The following is a 22,709-nucleotide window of genomic DNA, read 5'->3' as shown; positions in this document are numbered from 1 at the left end:
GAGTGTTTTTTTTGCACCTCGTTCCAGTCGCTAGCTGCAGCGAACTGGAAAGAGGAGCGACCCAGGGATGTGTGAGTGCTTTGGGGACCTTTGACAGAATGTGACTGGCAGAACGGGTGTTGTATGTGGAGGATGAGGGCTGCAGTAGGTATCTCAGATAGGGGAGAGTGAGGCCTAAGAGGGTTTTGTAAATAAGCATCAACCAGTGGGTCTTGCTATGGGTATACAGAGATGACCAGTTTACAGAGGAGTATAGAGTGCAGTGATGTATCCTATAATGAGCACTGGTGGCAAATCTGATGGCCGAATGGTATAGAACATTTAGCCGCTCGAGAGCACCCTTACCTGCCTATCTATAAATTACGTCTCCGTAATCTAGCATGGGTAGGATGGTCACCTGAATCAGGGTTAGTTTGGCAGCTGGGGTGAAAGAGGAGCGATTACGATAGAGGAAACCAAGAGCGTGGGGCCTAGGATCGAGCCTTGGGGTACTCCCTTGGTGACAGGCAGTGGCTGAAATAGCAGATGTTCTGACTTTATACACTGCACTCTTTGAGAGAGATAGTTAGCAAACCAGGCCAAAGACCCCTCAGACACCAATACTCCGTAGCCGGCCGACAAGGATAGAATGGTCTACCGTATCAAACGCTTTGGCCAAGTCAATAAAAATAGCAGCACCACATTGCTTAGAATCAAGGGCAATGGTGACATAATTTAGGACCTTTTTAAGGTTGCCAGTGACACATCCATAACCTGAGAGGAAACCAGGTTGCATACCAGAGAGAATACTATAGACATCAAGAAAGCCAGTCAGCTGAATATTGACAAGTTTTTCCAACACTTTTGATAAATAGGGAAACATTTTAATTGGCCTATAGCAGTTAGGATCAGCTTGATCTCCCCCTTTAAATAAAGGACGCACCGTGGCTGCCTTCAAAGGAATGGGAACCTCCCCAGAGAGGAGAGACATGTTAAAAAGGTCAGAGACCGGCTTGGTGATAAAAGGGGCTGCAACCTTAAAGAAGAAAAGTTCTAAACCATCTGGCCCAGATGGTTTTTTGGTGTCAAGTTTTAAGGAGCTCCTTTAGCACCTCGGACTCCGTGACCGCCTGCAGGGAGAAACTTTGTAGCGGGGCAGGGGGAAAAGAGGGAGGAGCATCAGGGCTAGTCGCTTTAAAAGGACTGGGAGATGAGGAAATGTTGGACTGGCAAGGAGGCATGGCTGAGTCAAATAGGAATCCTGACTTAATGAAGTGGTGATTTAAAGAGCTCAGCCATGTGCTCTTTGTCAACCACATCAGCAACATTAAGGGACATGGGCAGCTGTGAGGAGGAGGGTTTATTCTCCAGGTCTTTAACCGTTTTCCAGAACTTCTTGGGGTTAGACCCACAGAGAGAACTGCTCCTTAAAGTAACTAGCTTTAGCCTTCCGGATAGCCTGAGTGCACTTATTTCTCATTTGCCTGAATGAGAGCCAGTCCGCCTGAGTAAGCGTGTGCCGAGCCTTTCGCCAATGGAATTCTTGAGGTGGAGTAACTCTGCCAGATCACGGTCGAACCAGGGGCTGAACCTGTTTTTTTTATTCTCATTTTCTTAAATGGGGGCGTGTTTGTTAAAAATACCACTGAAAATATAAAAAAAGAACACAGGCTGTAAAACAGTGATCACTAAGGTCATTACAGAACACCAGACTGATACCTATCAGGATTATTTGTGAGGATAACATCAAGGAGAGTAGCCTTTTCTGGGTGTTTGGAGTCATACCTTGTGGGATTGGTAATAATCTGATAAAGATTTAGTGAGTCCCATTGCTTTAGGACTTGATCAGGTGGTTTAAACATGTCCCAGTTTAGGTCACCTAGCAGGACAAATTCAGACTTAGTGTAAGGGGCCAGGAGAGAGCTTAGGGCAGGTAGGGTACAGGCCGGTGCTGATGGTGGACGATAACACCCAGCAACAGTCAACAAAGGGCTATTTGAAAGCTTAATGGTTAAAACCAGCAAATCAAATTGTTTGGGGACAGACTTGGTGGAGACAACCGAGCACTGAAGGTGTTCCTTGGTAAAGATTGCTACTCCACCACCTTTGGAAGATCTGTCTTGCCGAAAAAGGTTATAACCAGAAAGGTTAACATCAGTGTTCAAAACACTCTTTCTTAACCACGTCTCAGTAATACATCTGGATTGGAGCTGTGAACCCACACTTTTAATTGATCAATTTTAGGTAATAAGCTTATTGTGTTAATGTGCAGAAAGCCCAGGCTTTTACGAGAGCAGATATCAGTGAAGCAGATATGAGCACAAGTCAGAATTGGGACTAGCAACAGTAGATGGGCCAGGGTGTACATGCACATTTCCAGATATCATCAGCAGTAATACAATCGGCATTTGAATGTGCATCAGATGGCAACAAGATCATATTGTACAGCAATTTCATCAGGTAACATGAATACAAAGCCGGCGAGTGGTGGTTCGAATAGGAATCCAAGAGACCGTGTAACCAATAGAGAGTAAGAGTCCCGAGTGTGGGAACAGTCTGTCCGTCCCACGGGCGGGTAAACAAGCAAGGTCATAGTCAACAATGCAAATATCATAAAGCACAAGAAAAAAATATAACGACTTGGGGCTATCCATCGTAAGTACAGAGTCACTCGCCCCAACAGAGCGTGTGTGCTGGAGGCGAGCGAAAGCTCGGGAGAGAGGGGGGAGTGTGGCAGGGGTACCTGTACCAGACAGGGGGAGACATGCCAGGACAGATGGTGAACAGATCGCCAGGTGGAATCCAAGCAGCTGTGCAGCAAGCAATGGGGGTAGGTGTCACACCCACTTGGGATAAACTTTTTTGGGAGGCAGATTCCTTGTAGAAGATCCCAGCTAGCTACGTCCAAACAAAGTTGTCCTGTGGCTATTGTATTTTTTAGAGCGCGAGGAGGATATCTTCTGATGTTATCAAAGCAAAAATATTGTTTCTTATTGAGGTAATTTACAATTGTGTCCTGGCTGCATATCAGTTCAAAATGGAGTTGAATCCAGGGGGTACTGTATTGTAATGACCTGTGCACAGCAGGAGGGGGCTTCAAAGGCCTCTGCAATTGGGTGGGGTAGGCTTGAACTCTCCTGCCATTGTTGGGCTCAAGGGCTTTGACACCTCTGTGCTAATTGAAGTAGCAGTCAGATCTGTTTGGTAGCCTAAGTTAAGCTTGATAGCCTTAACTTAGCATTCAGTCCTTATAAAGTGAAATATATCATTGTAATGCATTTTTCTTCTTGGCTTTAAAAGAAACTTCAGACTAAACATTACTAACTCAGTTCCAGGTTGGATGGTGTTTTCAGGTTTCTGTTTGCCAGAGCATTTTCTTTATAGTTTGGAGTGGCGCAGTGGTCTAAGGCACTGCATCGCAGTGCTAACTGTGCCACTAGATCCTGGTTCGAATCCAGGCTCTGTCGCAGCCGGCCGCGACCGGGAGACTCATGGGCGGCGCACAATTGGCCCAGCGTCGTCCAGGGTAGGGGAGGGAATGGCCGGCAGGGATGTAGCTCAGTTGATAGAGCAAGACACTTAACCCTAATTGCTCCTGTAAGTCGCTCTGGATAAGAGCGTCTGCTAAATGACTAAAATGTAAATGTAAATAGAGCATGGTGTTTGCAACGCCAGGGTTGTGGGTTCGATTCCCACGGGGGGCCAGTATAAAAAAAAAAAAATGTATTCACTAACTGTAAGTCGCTCTGGATAAGAGCGTCTGCTAAATGACTAAAATGTAATGTAAATGAAATAAGAATCTTTGGCAGTAGGAATCCTTCCAGGTAATTTTGTCCAAAATCAGGTTGTAGGTTTTGATTTGGAGTGACTGTTATGTTGTGGAGGGTAGTATCCTGTATATGTCCCTGCTGAAAAATCAAAGTTTATCTAACTCTAAATCTATAATTTTTTTTTAAACATGATGAAAAATGTGGGTGCTCGTCTGCCTGCCTCTCGCTCTGTCTCATTCAAGTTTTTGAAACTTTGTCTGCATGCACAGACATGTGCATTGCATCACATGCTCCACACCACATGGGTATAATCTCTGTAATCATGTCAACACATCAACAACATAATCACATTATACATTTCCCATTCTCTACTGTATGGGTCAGTGAATAATGGAGTAGGCCTATCTGATTATATTTTTCCTGATCGTGCCATTCATGCCATTCTGTGTACATACAGTTGAAGTCGGAAGTTTACATACACCTTTGCCAAATACATTTAAACTCAGTTTTTCACAATTCCTGACATTTAATCCTAGTAAAAATGCCCTGTCTTTTATTTCTTTCATCACATTCCCAGTGGTTAAGAAGTTTACATACACTCAATTAGTATTTGGTAGCATTGCCTTTTTAAATTGTTTAACTTGGGTCAAATGTTTCGGGTAGCGTTCCATAAGCTTCCCACAAGTTGGGTGATTTTTGGCCCATTCCTCCTGACAGAGCTGGTGTAACTGAGTCAGGTTTGTATGCACTTTTTCAGTTCTGCCCACATTTTCTATAGGCTTGAGGTCAGGGCTTTGTGATGGCCACTCCAATACCTTGACTTTGTTGTCCTTAAGCCATTTTGCCACAACTCTGGAAGTATGCTTGGGGTCATTGTCCATTTGGAAGACCCATTTGCGACCAAGCTTTAACTTCCTGACTGATGTCTTGAGATGTTGCTTCAATATATCCACATAATTTTCCTTCCTCATGATGCCATCTATTTTGTGAAGTGCACCAGTCCCTCCTGCAGCAAAGCACTGCCACAGCATGATGCTGCCACCCCCGTGCTTCACGGTTGGGATGGTGTTCTTCGGCTTGCAATGGCCTGCTTTTTCCTCCAAACATAATGATGGTCATTATGGCCAAACAGTTCTATTTTTGATTCATCAGACCATAGGACATTTCTCCAAAAAGTACGATCTTTGTCCCCATGTGCAGTTGCAAACCGTAGTCTGGCTTTTTTATGCCGGTTTAGGAGCAGTGGCTTCTTCCTTGCTGAGCAGCCTTTCAGATTATGTCAATATAGGGCTCGTTTTACTGTGGATATAGATACTTTTGTACCGGTTTCCTCCAGCATCTTCACAAGGTCCTTTTGCTGTTGTTAAGGGATTGATTTGCACTTTTCGCACCAAAGTACGTTCATCTCTAGGAGACTAAACGCATCTCCTTCCTGAGCGGTATGACGGCTGCGTGGTCCCATGGTGTTTATACTTGCGCACTATTGTTTGTACAGATGAACGTGGTACCTTCAAGCGTTTGGAAATTGCCCCCAAGGATGAACCAGACTTGTGGAGGTCCACCATTTTTTTTCTGAGGTCTTGGCTGATTTCTTTTGATTTTCCCATGATGTCAAGCAAAGAGGCACAGAGTTTGAAGGTAGGCATTGAAATACATCCACAGGTACACCTCCAATTTACTCAAATGATATCAATTAGCTTTTCAGAAGCTTCTAAAGCCATTACATCATTTTCTGGAATTTTCCAAGATGTTTAAAGGCATAGTCAAATTAGTGTATATAAACTTCTGACCCACTGGAATTGTGATACAGTGAATTATAAGTGAAATAATCTGTCTGTAAACAATTGTTGGAAAAATAACTTGTCTTGCACAAAGTATATGTCCAAACCGACTTGCCAAAACTATAGTTTGTTAACAAGAAATTTGTGGAGTGGTTGAAAAACGATTTTTAAATCAAATCAAAATGTATTTGTCACATGCACGTGTTTAGCAGATATTATAGCGGGTGTCGCAAAATGCTTCTGCTTCTATTTCCGACAGTGCAGTAATATCTAACAAGTAATATCTAACAATTTCACAACATATACCTAATACACACAAAACTAGTAAGGAATGGAATTTAAGAAAATATACATATGGACAATCAATGACAGAGCGGCATGGTGGTCAGGTTTTGACTAAGATATAGTAGAATATTATAAAATAGAATGCAGTATATACATGAGATGAGTAGTGCAAGATATGTAAACATTATTAAAGTGACTAGTGTTCCATTTCTTAAAGTGGCCAGTGATTTCAATAGGCAGCAGCAGCCTCTAATGTGCTAGTGATGGCTATTTAACAGTCTGATGGCCTTGAGATATAAGCTGTTTTTCATTCTCTCGGTCCCAGCTTTGATGCACCTGTACTGACCTCTCCATCTGGATGATAGCGGGGTGAACAGGCAGTGGCTCGGGTGGTTGATGTCCTTGATGATCTTTTTGGCCTTCCTGTGACATCAGGTGCTGTATGTGTCTTGGAGGGCGGGTAGTATGCCCCTGGTAATGCGTTCGGCAGACCGCACCACCCTCTGGAGAGCCCTGCGGTTGCAGGCGGTGCAGTTGCCGTACCAGGTGGTGATACAGCCCGACAGGATGCTCTCAATTGTGCAGCTGTAAAGGTTTGTGAGGGTTTTAGGTGCCAAGCTGAATTTCTTCAGCCTTAATGACTCCAACCTAAGTGTATGTAAACTTCCAACTTCAACTGTATTTGCTTTTTTATTGCCAATTGAGACTTTGCCAAGAGTCTGTAATCTCAGATGGCTGTGGCCTGTCTGCCTGCCTGTGTGTTGTCCCACACAGCTCCACCTGTCACTACCATTCATGAGATCACCACCTCTATTCATTCATTCAAACCTCTTTCTCCAGTACCTTTTTGAGCTAATCCAATCGCTTTTTTTGTTTTTTTGTTTGGCAGATTAGAATTGTGTGTGTGACAGACTGTGTTGATACCTTGCTGGTTTCTGCCCAAAATGCACACTCATCGACAAACCTCCAAGGACTAGGTGGTCAGGTTTTTCTTTCAGGTATTCTGCTTCTAGTGACTGAGGGAGGTGAAGTGAAGGAGGTAGAGGTAGAGGGAGAAGGAGGGTTTTTGCCAATGTCTGAGCACCTTCATTGTTGTTTTCTCCCCTCACTTCTCAGCAGCAGTATCAGCTTCCAATCCACTTCCTCTGTCTCTGGAGGGAACTGTATCTCGTAATTGTGTCTGATGGTTGCCAGTTATAGTCCTGAATCATCATACCGAACTCCCAATAGATTGAGGTTATTTTCAGGCTAAAGAGCCTCAATCTGGTTTGTGTTCATTAGGCACCAAACAGAAGAAAATGGACTGAAACAGGGAGGGTCTATCTGGAGTTGTTCAATAAGAAACGCTTGTTTTCGTTTTCTGTTGCAAAATGTTTTAATGTTCTGCATTGCGTGCACCACCCTGCGCTTTCTATATGTCCGGAGAAGCACATCATTCGTCAACTTGAGGTGTTGACGTTTAGACTTTATGTTTTTTCTTTTCTGGAGCTGACTCGAGTTTGTATTCATCTATCATAATCAGAAACCCTATAGACATCAATTACAGTGGTTCAGTAATATGGTTGTGTTAAACTGACGGAAAGGTCAATTGACTGTTAGGACTTCTTGTGATACTCATGCGTCTATAACAAGCTTACTGTATCTAACATTTAATATGGGTTTTGATCCGTATAAAAATTTAGTTCAGTTACGAAATGTGTAAATATCGTTTAGAGAATCATACTTGGAAGAACTTCATTTTTAGCTGCGTTAAATCAATTAAATCTAGACTATTCTGTACACAACATTGCAGATAGAGCTGCAATGTCTAGAGCTAACACTACTGCCAATTCCACAGACTGTGAACCAGTCTGCTCTACACAATATATTTCGGTCTGGACGTTTGGTGACATTTCACCCTCCCGAACAAATCCGAGGTCTTCCCACCAAACTACTCGTATTTACCAGAGGGATCTAAACCGATTTGATTATGACTCCTCCTTTCAAGCTCGACCAGGCGATAATGCACACAACCTGTTCATATATCTTGGCTTCTCCTCATGTGTAATTCAAAACAGACCCATTGTCTCAGTCTGAGTATATGACATTTACAGTTGCTTTCAAAGGCAAGCCCAATCCCAATAAAGCCTGAATTGACAGTAGAGTGGGTCGTTGGCTCACATTTCTCCCCTCTCTACGCATTGATGGCTAATGCATCCCACTCTCCACACAAAGAAGATTACATAATTGTCCATTTATCATAGGGAAATAGAAATGTTGTCTATTTTATTTCAACCCCTTCTAGACACACACACAGATTTGAGAGGTTGGAGCACAGGGTCAGTCATGGTAAGGGGACCTTGGAGCAGTTTAGGTTAAATGCCTTGCTCAAGGGAACAACGGTAGGAGATGGCATTCAGGATTTGATACCAGCTACCCCTACCAGCAGATTTTTCAGTACCTCTGGTCGCTGGCACCCCTCTTAAACCTCTAGGATCTACACCCATTGGCAGGGCGACAAAATGGCTTGTATCAAATCCGACTGTAAAGTTGTCCTTTCAGTCGACCAGGCAATAATGCACAAAACCTGCATCATTACACTACCGTGTCATTCAAACATTGACTCATTGTCTAAGTACATTACATTTACAGTTACTTTCAAAGACTAGCTCAATCCCACTAAACCTGATTTGACAATAGTGTGTTGGCTCATGTTTCTCCCCTCTCGTTCTACGCATTAACTGCTAATGCATTCAACTCTCCACTGGAGGATGATGATGATGATGATGATGATCATTGTCCATTATCACAGAGATTAAAATTGTACTTCTGCTTTATCCCAACTCTTCGAAAACACACACACACACAGATAAGAGGTTTGAGCACAGGGTCAGCCATAGTAAAGCCTGGAGCAGTTTGGGAAATACGTGCCTTGCTCAAGGGCACAACGGCAGATGGCATCTAGGATTTGATACCAGCAACCAACTGATTTTTCAGTCAGACCTGGGATTTGAAATGGCAACCCTCTGGTTGATGGCAAGCTCTCACCTCTATGATCTGAACCCATTGGCAAAGCGACAAAATTACATGGTTGACCAGGTGATAATGCACACAACCTGCATCATGACTCTACTGTGTAACTCAAGCGTTGTATAATAGTAATAATAAATAATAATAATAATATGCCATTTAGCAGACGCTTTTATCCAAAGTGACTTACAGTCATGTGTGCAAGTCTGAGTACATGACATTTACAGTTACTTTCAAAGACCAGCCCAATCCCACTAAAGCCTGAAATGACAGTAGTGGGTTTTTGGCTCACGTTTCTCCCCTCTCTCTACACATTGACGTCTTATGCATTCCACTCACCAAACAATGAAGATGGATACTTTATTGTCCATTTCCTTGAGACAGCCACAAAGTCTCTTAGTCTCTGTAAGCATGGAAATGGAAGATGGAATTGGCCCCATATTAAGTGACTGCTGTAAAAGCATAAGTCGTGTGTATATAATGCAATATTCCTGTCTGGAGAGACAAAGCTACTGTCTGGTCCAAAATGATTGGCACCCTTGATAAAGATGAGTAAAAAAGACTATAAAATAAATACAAACACTGAACAAAAAAACAAAAACATTATTTTATACTAATGCATTGCTCAGATTTTGGTTTAACAAGTAATAAAACAAATCTCAAAGATAGGCACCAAAAGTATTGGCTCACCTGTCTTCAATACTCCAGCACCCTCCCCTTGCAAGGATAATGACACTGAGCCTTTTTCTAAAATGTTTGAGATTGGAGAACACGTGAGGGATCTTAGACCATTCCTCCATACAGAATCTTTCCAGATCCTTGATACCCTTCGTCGGTACTTCTGGACTGCTCTCTTCAATTCAAACCACAGGTTTTCAATGTGGTTCAAGTCCGGAGACTGAGTGCTTGGGGTTATTGTCAAGTTTCAGTCTCCTGGCAGAAGCAACCAGGTTTTTGGCTAAAATGTCCTGGTACTTGATAAGGTTCATGATGCCGTTGATCTTAACAAGGGCCTCAAGACCAGTGGAAGCAAAATAGTCCCATAATATGCCATTTAGCAGACGTTTTTATCCAAAGTGACTTACAGTCATGCGTGCATACATTTTTGTGTATGTGTGGTCCCGGGGATCGAACCCACTACCTTGACGTTACAATCGCCATGCTCTACCAGCTGAGCTACAGAGGACCACACATAACATTGAAGATCCACCACCAAATTTTACAGTAGGTATGAGGTACTTTTTCTTATGCTTCTGTTTTTCAACGCCAAATTCCCCCACTGGTTTGCGTGGCCAAAGAGATCGATTTTCATGTAATCTGAGATTACATGAAAATCGATCTCTTTGGCCACGCACACCAGTGGTGGGTTTGGCGTTGAAAAATTTACGCATATGCAGAAAAGTAACATTCATGTATAAGAGTTGTTAGTTCTGAATGTACATTGTTATTTCAAATTAAACTATTTTCAAATACATACCAAATAATTCAAATATTAATTTGAAAATACTCTTTCAAATACTTCCAACGATATGTATTTGAAGTAATTATAAATACATGGCAATACTTTCCAAATAGTATTTTTAAATGCATTCCAATATTCAACTACTTGTTTGTTTTTTCATGTAAAGGTTATCTGAATACTTGTTTTGACTTTTAATGAAAAGTAATGAAATAGTATTTTAACCAAGGTCTGTTATCCTCGCAATGGGAGGGTTCTGGAATATTGAAAACGGGTGCCAATAATTTTGACCCCTATATTGTCTTTTTTTTTAAATATTTATTTATCAGTTGTTAAACAAGATCTCTTTCCCTGAGCAATTTGAATTAGTATAAAATATAATTTCCCCATGTTTTTGACCATACAATATAGCTCAGTATTATTTATTTTAGACAGTCTTTTTTGCTAATATTATCAAGGGTGCCAATCATTTTGGACCTGACTGTCTATATAGATCATGTGTATTATGTGTGAAGGGTCAAGTCCTTACTTTTATTGCTACAACCAGTGTACAGGCAATCGCATAAGCGTCTTTGGGTTCTAGAAAAGTGCTACAGTGAGGGGGAAAAAAGTATTTGTTCCCCTGCTGATTTTGTATGTTTGCCCACTGACAAAGAAATGATCAGTCTATAATTGTAATGGTAGGTTTATTCGAACAGTGAGAGACAGAATAACAACAAAAAAATCCAGATAAACGCATGTCAAGAATGTTATAAATTGATTTGCATTTTAATGAGGGAAATAAGTATTTGACCCCCTCTCAATCAAAAAGATTTCTGGCTCCCAGGTGTCTTTTTATACAGGTAATGAGCTGAGATTAGGAGCACACTCTTAAAGGGAGTGCTCCTAATCTCAGCTTGTTACCTGTATAAAAGACACCTGTCCACAGAAGCAATCAATCAATCAGATTCCAAACTCTCCACCATGGCCAAGACCAAAGAGCTCTCCAAGGATGTCAGGGACAAGATTGTAGACCTACACAAGGCAGGAATGGGCTACAAGACCATCGCCAAGCAGCTTGGTGAGAAGGTGACAACAGTTGGTGTGATTATTCGCAAATGGAAGAAACACAATAACTGTCAATCTCCCTCGGCCTGGGGCTCCATGCAAGATCTCACCTCGTGGAGTTGCAATGATCATGAGAACGGTGAGGAATCAGCCCAGAACTACACGGGAGGATCTTGTCAATGATCTCAAGGCAGCTGGGACCATAGTCACCAAGAAAACAATTGGTAACACACTATGCCGTGAAGGACTGAAATCCTGCAGCGCCCGCAAGGTCCCCCTGCTCAAGAAAGCACATATACAGGGCCGTCTGAAGTTTGCCAATGAACATCTGAATGATTCAGAGGAGAACTGGGTGAAAGTGTTGTGGTCAGATGAGACCAAAATCGAGCTCTTTGGCATCAACTCAACTCGCCATGTTTGGAGGAGGAGGAATGCTGCCTAAGAACACCATCCCCACCGTCAAACATGGAGGTGGAAACATTATGCTTTGGTGGTGTTTTTCTGCTAAGGGGACAGGACAACTTCACCGCATCAAAGGGATGATGGACGGCGCCATGTACTGTCAAATCTTGGGTGAGAACCTCATTCCCTCAGCCAGGACATTGAAAATGGGTCGTTGATGGGTATTCCAGCATGACAATGACCCAAAACACACGGCCAAGGCCACAAAGGAGTGGCTCAAGAAGAAGCACATTAAGGTCCTGGAGTGGCCTAGCCAGTCTCCAGACCTTAATCCCATAGAAAATCTGTGGAGGGAGTTTAAGGTTCGAGTTGCCAAACATCAGCCTCGAAACCTTAATGACTTGGAGAAGATCTGCAAAGAGGAGTGGGGCAAAATCTCTCCTGAGATGTGTGCAAACCTCGTGGCCAACTACAAGAAATGTCTGACCTCTGTGATTGCCAACAAGGGTTTTGCCACCAAGGACTAAGTAATGTTTTGCAGAGGGGTCAAATACTTATTTCCCTCATTAAAATGCAAATCAATTTATAACATTTTTGACATTCGTTTTTCTGTATTTTTTTGTTGTTATTCTGTCTCTCACTGTTCAAATAAACCTGCCATTAAAATTATAGACTGATCATGTCTTTGTCAATGGGCAAACATACCAAATCAGCAGGGGGGGGGGGGGGTAAAAGCGCTATGATGAAACTGGCTCTCATGAGGACCGCCACAGGAATGGAAGACCCAGAGGATAAATTGCAGAGGATAAATTCATTAGTTACCAGCCTCAGAAATTGCAGCCCAAATAAATGCTTCACAGAGTTCAAGTAACAGACACATCTCAACATCAACTGTTCAGAGGGGACTGTGTGAATCAGGCCTTCATGGTCGAATTGCTGCAAAGAAACCACTACTATAGGACACCAATAAGAAGAAGAGACCTGCTTGGGCCAAGAAACATGAGCAATGGACATTAGACCTGTGGAAATGTGTCATTTGTTCTGGAGTCCAAATTGGAGATTTTTTGTTCAAACCGCCGTGTCTTTGTGAGACGGTATGGGTGAACGGATGATCTCTGCATGTGTAGTTCCCACCGTAAAGCATGGAGGAGGAGGTGTTATGGTGTGGGGGTTCTTTGCTGGTGACACCGTCTGTGATTAATTTAGAATTCAAGACACACTTAACCAGCGTGGCTACCACAGCATTCTGCAGCGATACGCCATCCCATCTGGTTTGGGCTTAGTGGCACTCATTTGATTTTCAATAGGACAATGACCCAACACACCTCCAGGCTTTGTAAGGGCTATTTTACCAAGGAGAGTGATGGAGTGCTGCATCAGATGACCTGGCCTCCACAATCCCCCGACCGCAACCCAATTGAGATGGTTTGGGATGAGTCGGACGGCAGAGTGAAGGAAAAGCAGCCAACAAGTGCTCAGCATATGTGGGAACTCCTTCAAGACTGTTGGAAAATCATTCCAGGTGAAGCTGGTTGAGAGAATGCCAAGAGTGTGCAAAGTTGTCATCAAGGCAAAGTGTAGCCATTTTGAAGAATCTCAAATATAAAAAATATTTTGTTCAACACTTTTTTTGGTTACTACATCATTCCATATGTGTTATTTCATAGTTTTGATGTCTTCACTATTATTCTACAATGTAAAAAATAAAGAAAAACCCTTGAATGAGTAGTTGTGTCCAAACCTTTGACTAGTACTGTATGTGTGAACAAACATCCACTCTCGCCAAATAGGGGCCTTCGTCTGTATGTTCTCATACACAGATAATGGGGTTCCTCAACTACATTTTATTTGACGTACTGGCCGTGTCCACATACCCATACTTGCGTCCTAAATAGTAGGCTGTTTGACTATGCGGAAAAAAATGTTTTTAATAGTAGGCAACATTTCGAAAATCTAGTATATGGGAAACAACGCAATCATGCATGACGCATTCTCAGTATGCGAAAATAGAAAGCGTTATAGTATGTGACTTTTCGAAAATGGCGTATGGTTTAAATGCCAGGATGTTATACTAATTTCAGCTCTTCATCTAGTATAATTCGCTGCACACTTTTCCACAATGCATTGGAAGAGGTGGGCTGCGAGTGATAGGCCCTAGTTCTCTTCAAGTAGCCAAACATAAAACTAGGCAACTTATTTGGGAAGATACCGAAATAGCGAAGCTTCTGCGGTGGTGTTCAAAATGTAGTTTATGTTCTCCTTAAAACGATCACGAGTTTTGCATCATAGGCATCTTTGAAAACAGAAGTCTATTTTAAATGTTTTACCCAAAGTGGATTTCTGTTTTCTCGTTAGTGTTTCTTGTTTTCTTGACCTTCGTCAGAGCTTTTAAACTACATTGAACAAAAATATAAACGCAACATGCAACAATTTCAAAGATTTTACTAAGTTACAGTTAATAATTCAATTGAAATACATTCATTAGGCCCTTATCTATGGATTTCACATGACCGGGAATACAGATATGCATCTGTTGGTAATAGATACCTTTTTATAAAAATAAGTTTGGGCGTGGATCAAAAAACCTGTCAGTATATGGTGTGACCACCATTTGCCTCATGCAGCATGGCACATGTCCTTCGCATTGAGTTGATCTGGCTGGTGATTGTGGTATGTTGTCCCACTCCTATTCAATGTCTGTGTGAAGTTGCTGGATATTGACGGGAACCGGAGCACATTGTCGTACACATCGATCCAGAGTATCCCAAACATGTTTGGTGAGTATGCAGGCCAAGGAAGAACTGGGACATTTTCAGCTACCAGGAATTGTATACAGATCCTTGCAACATGGGGCCATGCATTATCATGCTGAAAGATGAGGTGATGGCGGCAGATGAATGGCACGACAATGGGCCTCAGGATTTCGTCACGGTATCTCTGTGCACCTGTGTAATGATCATGGTGTTTAATCAGCTTCTTGATATGCCACACCTGTAAGGTGGAAGGATTATCTTGGCAAATGAGAAATGCTCACTAACAGGGATGTAAACAAATGTGTGGACATAATTTTAGAGAAATAAGCTTTTTGTGGGTATGGAACATTTCTGGGATCTTTTATTTCAGGTCATGAAACATGGGACCAACACGTTACATGTTGCGTTTATATTTTTGTTCAGTGTACTGTAAATACTTTAAAACAGCTTTTTATTTCTGAATGTGTTGCCACCAGGGACTTTGGATGTGGCTGCATTTATTGACGTAATCAGGCCTTTTGATTTTAACATATGGATTGTCTTAGTTTTGTAGGCTAGGCTACCTATTTAATTTATGGATCAAGCCTTAGCAGTCATTCTGATCTCGTTCCCAATGATCAGTGCTTTAGTTTATGTTGCTGTCCAGCGGTTCTGAATTTGTGATGCACCTGATTTTCCATTTTGTTGCGCAATAGCCTGAACATTTGAAAAGTTTTGGTGTACTAGGCTATTTTTATTTATATATTACAGCACTTTTGGTTTCACTGATAAATATGTTGAAATGGAACCAAATGATCTGTTTCTGTCTTCAGTCCTTTTTAAATGGGATATATGGGCTACGGTATTGGTCGACTGTGATAGTCTGCCTATACCAGCCTGAGTAGGCCTATAACTCCATTCCTATTCTATTCAGAGTTTAGAGAAATTAATCGAATTGTAAATCAGGCTGGTTAATGCAATGCATGTATGAATTTGGAATAATTCACCTGCACTTGGCCCCGCCTCACATGCTTTTTACTAACTTATGTGCTAAATAGTATGCGACGATGACATAGTATGCCGTTTAAGTATGTAGTACGCTAGTATGGGTATTCGGACACGGCCACTGTCTCGCCACCAAAGGGAATGAAATGTTTGGTCTTTTGAATAGGCTATGTACTGTATTTAGTGCGATTTACTACCGACCCGTAGCACTGACGTCTGTAGCCATGAAGTGCTTTGAAAGGCTGGTCATGGTTCACATCAACACCATTATCCCAGAAACCCTAGACCCACTCCAATTTGCATACCGTCCCAACGGATCCACAGATGATGCAATCTCTATTGCACTCCACACTGCCCTTTCCCATCTGGACAAGAGGAACACCTACGTGAGAATGCTATTCATTGACTACACCTCAGCATTCAACACCATAGTGCCCTCAAAGCTCATCACTAAGCTAAGGATCCTGGGACTAAACACCTCCCTCTGCAACTGGATCCTGGACTTCCTGACGGGCCGCCCCCAGGTGGTAAGGGTAGTTGACAACACATCTGCACTGATCCTCAACACGGGGGCCCCTCAGGGGTGCGTGCTCAGTCCCCTCCTGTACTCCCTGTTCACCCATGACTGCATGGCCAGGCATGACTCCAACACCATCATTAAGTTTGCCGACGACACAACGGTGGTAGGCCTGATCACCGACAACGATGAGACAGCCTATAGAGAGGAGGTCAGAGACCTGGCTGTGTGGTGCCAGGATAACAACCTCTCCCTCAACGTGACCAAGACAAAGGAGATGATTGTGGACTACAGGAAAAAAAAGAGGACTGAGCACGCCCCCATTCTCATCGACGGGGCTGTAGTGGAACAGGTTGAGAGCTTCAAGTTCCTTGGTGTCCACATCACCAACGAACTATCATGGTCCAAACACACCAAGAGGGCACGACAAAGCCTATTCCCCCTCAGGAGACTGAAAAGATTTGGCATGTGTCCTCAGATCCTCAAAAAATTATACAGCTGCACCATCGAGAGCATCCTGACTGGTTGCATCACCGCCTGGTATGGCAACTGCTTGGCCTCCGACCGCAAGGCACTACAGAGGGTAGTGCGTACGGCCCAGTACATCACTGGGGCCAAGCTTCCTGCCATCCAGGACCTCTATACCAGGCGGTGTCAGAGGAAGGCCCTCAAAATTGTCAAAGACTCCAGCCACCCTAGTCATAGACTGTTCTCTCTGCTACTGCATGGCAAGCGGTACCGGAGTGCCAAGTCTAGGTCCAAAAGACTTCTCAACAGCTTCTACCCCCAAGCCATAAGACTCCTGAACAGCTAATCATGGCTACCCGGACTATTTGCACTGCTCCCCCACCCCCACCCCATCTTTTTTACGCTGCTACTACTCTGTTAAGTATTTATGCATAGTCACTTTAACTCTACCCACATGTACATATTACTTCAACTACCTCAACTAGCCGGTGCCTCGCACATTGACTCTGCACCGGTACCCCCCGGTACCCCCCTGTATATATAGCCTCCCTACTGTTATTTTATTTTACTTCTGCTCTTTTTATCTCAACACTATTGTTGTTTTATTTTACTTTTTTATTAAAAATAAATGCACTGTTGGTTAAGGGCTGTAAGTAAGCATTTCACTGTAATGTCTGCACCTGTTGTATTCGGCGCATGTGGCCAATAAAATTTGATTTGATTGTACTCTTAAGGTTACTGTAGGCTTGGTCAAAAAATTTCTTCATGGGTTTGTTTACAGTTTACGGATTTGTCTCTTGTTTCTGTTACTTACATTCTTTCTGTTATTCTGCTATTTGAGTATGGTGCTTTCTAAACAGGTTCTGCTTCTGTCCCCCTCACATCTGTCCCTCTTTCTATCGTTCCCTCTCCCCCACCCAGGTAAGATCGTGGATGAGAAATGGGCGCCCCCAATGCCCTTCTACGACTTCCTGTCCGTCATGGACCAGGAAGTACCGGGTTATGCCTCCCAGAGGAGCGCTAAGACTAAAACAAGCCAGAGTGAGAGAGCAGAGGGAGAGAAAGAGAAGAAGAGGGGGAGCAGCAGCAGTGGTGGTGAAAGACAAGCCCAAGCACACAACTTCCAAGGGTCCCCCACCACCAAGCCTCCACAGACACCTCACCACCACTCTGAGCTATGAGGGGGGCTACAGCAGCGGCCCTGACCTCTGAAGGCTGGAGGAAACCAATGACCGCTTAGATCAGAATCACCTCTATCTAATAGCTTCAGGGTAGCTTATCTGTTAGTCAGGTTTATGGGCTGTGAGATCCACTGAGCCTCCTAGTATGTGGTTTAGCTGTTAGTGTAATGACTTTTTTTAATGAATATATATATATTTTTTATGTCTTCGTTTTTTACATACATGCATACATACAGCGCATTCGGAACGTATTCAGACCCCTTGACCTTTTCCACATTTTGTTACATTACAGCCTTATTCTAAAATTGATTAAATAGTTTTTTCCCCCTTAACAATCTACACACAATGCCCCAAAATGACAAAATTGTATTCAGACCCTTTACTCAGTACTTTGTTGAAGCACCTTTGGCAGCAATTGCAGCCTCCAGTCTTCTTGGGTATGACGCTACAAGCTTGGCGCACCTGTATTTGGGGAGTTTCTCCCATTCTCTACACATTTTCTCAAGCTCTGTCAGGTTGGATGGGGAGTGTCGCTGCACAGCTGTTTTCATGTGTCTCCAGAGATGTTTGATCGGGTTCAAGTCCGGGCTCTGGCTGGGCCACTCCTGCGTTGTCTTGGCTGTGTGCTTAGGGTCGTTGTCCTGTTGGAAGGTGAACCTTCACCCGAGTCTGAAGTCCTGAGCGCTCTGGAGCAGGTTTTCATCAAGGATCTCTGTACTTTGCTCCGTTCATCTTTCCCTCAATCCTGACTAGTCTCCCAGTCCCTGCCGCTGAAAACATCCCTACAGCATGATGCTGCCACCACCATGCTTCACCGTAGGGATGGTGCCAGGTTTCCTCCTGATGTGTCCTGTGCATTTTACAGAGGAGTAGCTTTCATCTGGCCACTCTACCAGAAAGGCTGATTGGTGGAGTGCTGCAGAGATGGTTGTCCTTCTGAAAGGTTCTCCCATCTCCACAGAGGAACTCTGGAGCTCTGTCAGAGTGACCTTTGGGTTCTTGGTCACCTCCCTGACCAAGGCCCTTCTCCCCCGATTGCTCAGTTTGGCCGGGCGGCCAGCTCTAGGAAGAGTGTTGGTGGTTCCAAACTTCTTCCATTTAAGAATATAGGCCACTGTGTTCTTGGGGACCTTCAATGCTGCAGAAATGTTTTGGTACACTTCCCCAGATCTGTGCCTCGACACAATCCTGTCTCGGAGATCTACGGACAATTCCTTCGACCTCCATGGCTTGGTTTTTGCTCTGACATGCACTTTCAACTGTGGGACCTTTATATAGACAGGTGTGTGCCTTTCCAAATCATGTTCAATCAATTGAATTTACCACAGGTGGAGTCCAATCAAGTTTTAGAAACATCTCAAGGATGATCAATGGAAACAGGATGCACCTGAGCTCAATTTTGAGTCTCATAGCAAAGGGTCTGAATACTTATATAAATAAGGTATTTCTGTTTTTTATTTTTAATACATTTGCACACAAAAAAAACAGTTTTCGTTTTGTCATTATGGGGTATTATGTGTAGATTGAGAAATGTTTTATTGAATCCATTTTAGAATAAGACTAACGTAACAAAGTGGAAAAAGTCAAGTGGTCTGAATACTTTCCGAATCCACTGTATAGTGGTGAAAATGCGCTATAGGCACATCTCTCTTCACTAATGCGTGGACTCCTGCCAATTCCTGCTCATTCATTGTGTGAATTGTTTGCCCTTTGTTTATCAAAGTGTGTGTGAGATATATTTCACAAATTGTATTTATACTTAACGAGAGTTCATTATTTTACAACTTTATGTTAGACGGTTCCTCACCCTGAAAGTAGCGTAAGGTTTGGTTTTCTCTAAACAGCCACTACAAACTTCAGCTAACTTTAGCCACCACTAGCGAACAATCAACGGAAGTGAATGCATTGGGTGTGTGTTTTAATTGTCAATTTCATAGCCAAAATAACAGAAATTAACTCCAAATATTTGAATTTCTTGTTTAAAAATAAATACTTTTGTTATATTGTTTCTAGACGGGTGCAACTTTGGTTTTAGAAGTGTGGGGGTCCTCCCTCAGAATTTTTTGAAGCATCTAAAGCTCATTTCCTGCATTTCTACACAATCTACAGATGTCCCTTTTTTGGGTCACTTTTTTATTGTAATTAAAAATATAATGTTTCTAAACACTTCTACATGAATGTGGATGCTACCATGATTATGGATAATCCTGGATGAGTGAGAAAGCTATAGACGCACAAATATTATACCTCTCAAAAAATGCTAACCTCCCCTGTTATTGTAATGCTGAGAGGTTAGCATGTCTTGGGGGTATGATGTTTGCGTGTCTAACTTTCTCACTCATCGCTATTCACAATTGATTCAGGATTATCTGTAATCATATTCTATTCTTATTTACAATAGAAGTGACTCCAAAATGACACTACGTTAGTTACCATTCATTTCTATTGGGCACAATCTGAAACACAACCACATTTGTAAGTCGCTCTGGATAAGAGCGTCTGCTAAATGACTTAAGTGTAAAACAAACAGCAAATGCATCCAACAAATTTGTAGTTACAAGCGTGATGTAGTCATTGTGTGCTATGAATATGGGACCAAATACTTAACTTTTTACTACTTTAATACACATACAAGTGAAGTTTGTCAGACTGCCTTAAAATAGTTTGTCTTTGAAGCTTCTGGCTTGTCCAGTGTTTGCTGCACAGAGAGGAATAAAGTGTTGCATCTGCAAAAGTTTACCTCCGCGCCATTACAGACTGGTCTTTCCTGGTTGCCTGACCCTGCTGAGACCCCTGTCACCATCTGATCCTGCTCAAATGAGTCATGACAAAGATTTACCTTGGTGTAAATGTATACGTTATATTATCCAAGAATAGAATCAATGGTTCAATAGTTGAAATGACCATTATTCCCAGATCCCAGATTGTAGCCTACCCATCAACTCAAGATGGAACTTTGTATCCATTCATATACTGCAAAATTCACCTGAGCTCCGTATACTGGTCTTCCCTGTCTGTCTGACCCTGCTGGGACACCTGTCATCATCTGATCCTCTTAAGATCCATCTGATCCTCTTATGATGGGCATAGTGTTGTGTACTGACTGCACCATGACAGTGAAGCCTGTAGAGCTGTTTATAAACCGTGTCAGTGTGAAAAGTAGGGAATTACCAAGGGAAACCGACAGATCATTAATGTTACATTGCTATACTGACTCTAATAACTCACATTGCGCTGTCAAAAAATGTCAGAATATCGGTCTTCAACGGTTGATTCAGGTCTAGTGTGATTGAGGTAAAAATAATAGCTAAAGTTAGTGAGCTAGCTAGCTAACGTTAGCCAACTTTTGGCTAGCTAACGTTAGCCAACTTTTGGCTAGCTCTAATGGTAGCTACATCAACTGGTGAAAACTAGCCAAGTTTTTTACTTCTGTTGAAATGGGACAAAACAAAGGCTACAAAACATTTCCAACACACAACAGCTGTTAGATACTGCTACCTGACAGATACAGTGAGGGAAAAAAGTATTTGATCCCCTGCTGATTTTGTACGTTTGCCCACTGACAAAGACATGATCAGTCTATAATTTTAATGGTAGTTTTATTTGAACAGTGAGAGACAGAATAACAACAACAAAATCCAGAAAAACGCATGTCAAAAATGTTATAAATTGATTTGCATTTTAATGAGGGAAATAAGTATTTGACCCCTCTGCAAAACATGACTTAGTACTTGGTGGCAAAACCCTTGTTGGCAATCACAGAGGTCAGACGTTTCTTGTAGTTGGCCACCAGGTTTGCACACATCTCAGGAGGGATTTTGTCCCACTCCTCTTTGCAGATCTTCTTCAAGTCATTAAGGTTTTGAGGCTGTCGTTTGGCAACTCGAACCTTCAGCTCCCTCCACAGATTTTCTATGGCATTAAGGTCTGGAGACTGGCTAGGCTACTCCAGGACCTTAATGTGCTTCTTCTTGAGCCACTCCTTTGTTGCCTTGGCCGTGTGTTTTGGGTCATTGTCATGCTGGAATACCCATCCACGACCCATTTTCAATGCCCTGGCTGAGGGAAGGAGGTTCTCACCCAAGATTTGACGGTACATGGCCCCGTCCATCGTCCCTTTGATGCGGTGAAGTTGTCCTGTCCCCTTAGCAGAAAAACACCCCCAAAGCATAATGTTTCCACCTCCATGTTTGACGGTGGGGATGGTGTTCTTGGGGTCATAGGCAGCATTCCTCCTCCTCCAAACACGCCTTGGCCATGGTGGAGAGTTTGGATTCTGATTGATTGATTGCTTCTGTGGACAGGTGTCTTTTATACAGGTAACAAACTGAGATTAAGAGTGTTACCTGTATAAAAGACACCTGGGAGCCAGAAATCTTTCTGATTGAGAGGGGGTCAAATACTTATTTCCCTCATTAAAATGCAAATCAATTTATAACATTTTTGACATGCGTTTTTCTGGATTTTTTTGTTATTATTCTGTCTCTCACTGTTCAAATAAACCTACCATTAAAATTATAGACTGATCATTTCTTTGTCAGTGGGCAAATGTACAAAATCAGCAGGGGATCAAATACTTTTTTCCCTCACTGTAGCTAGAGGCTAGAGCTGAACTGGCTGTGGTACCTACTAGCTAGCTAACGTTAGCTAGATAGTTTATTCACTTCAGTCGAGAGGGGATGAAACATTGGCTAATGTTACATGTCAGTTACACTACTAACTCAGCACTGGGAATAAATACTTTTTTTCTTCTTCTGTTAAGTCAAACAGCAGTTACCTTGCCAGCTACATCAGTCAAATAAAGAGTAGCCAGTTTCAGCTCTGTTTCCTTTTACAACTCAGAGAAAAAGCATAAAACACACAGACAACAGCTGCCTCTGTTCGCATGCTCTATGGCGTCCGCGCAGTCCTAAATCCAGCCGATTGAAACCGCCAAACAGCCTACCCGACCGCTCTGAGGCGCCTGCATGCTCCTATAGTACACCGTTGCAGCTTTTTATATCACAGTGCAATGATAAAACTGGGGGGACAAAAATGCATATTCAGAATGTGGGGGGGTCATGTCCCCCCTATC

At 42.7% G+C, this 22,709-nt stretch overlaps 1 protein-coding gene across 2 annotated transcripts in view; it reads left to right on the top strand.

The window, feature by feature from the left end:
* txndc16 (thioredoxin domain containing 16) overlaps positions 1–22,709 on the top strand; it is a 70,501-nt gene that overhangs the window by 29,696 nt on the left and 18,096 nt on the right. The window contains exon 19 of one of the 2 annotated variants that reach the window (XM_084181759.1): positions 17,376–17,734. The exons of the other annotated variant lie outside the window; for it this stretch is intronic. Coding sequence (XP_084037885.1) covers positions 17,376–17,635 — 260 coding nt within the window. The 3' untranslated portion in view covers positions 17,636–17,734. Of the gene's footprint in view, positions 1–17,375; positions 17,735–22,709 lie in introns of those variants that run through there. 2 annotated transcript variants of the gene reach the window in all.

Source organism: Coregonus lavaretus (genome assembly GCF_964263955.1).
Source record: "Coregonus lavaretus genome assembly, chromosome: 18".
Lineage (NCBI taxonomy): Eukaryota > Metazoa > Chordata > Actinopteri > Salmoniformes > Salmonidae > Coregonus > Coregonus lavaretus.
The sequence above is the reverse complement of the archived record's forward strand: the minus strand, read 5'-3'. Positions and strand labels throughout refer to the sequence as shown.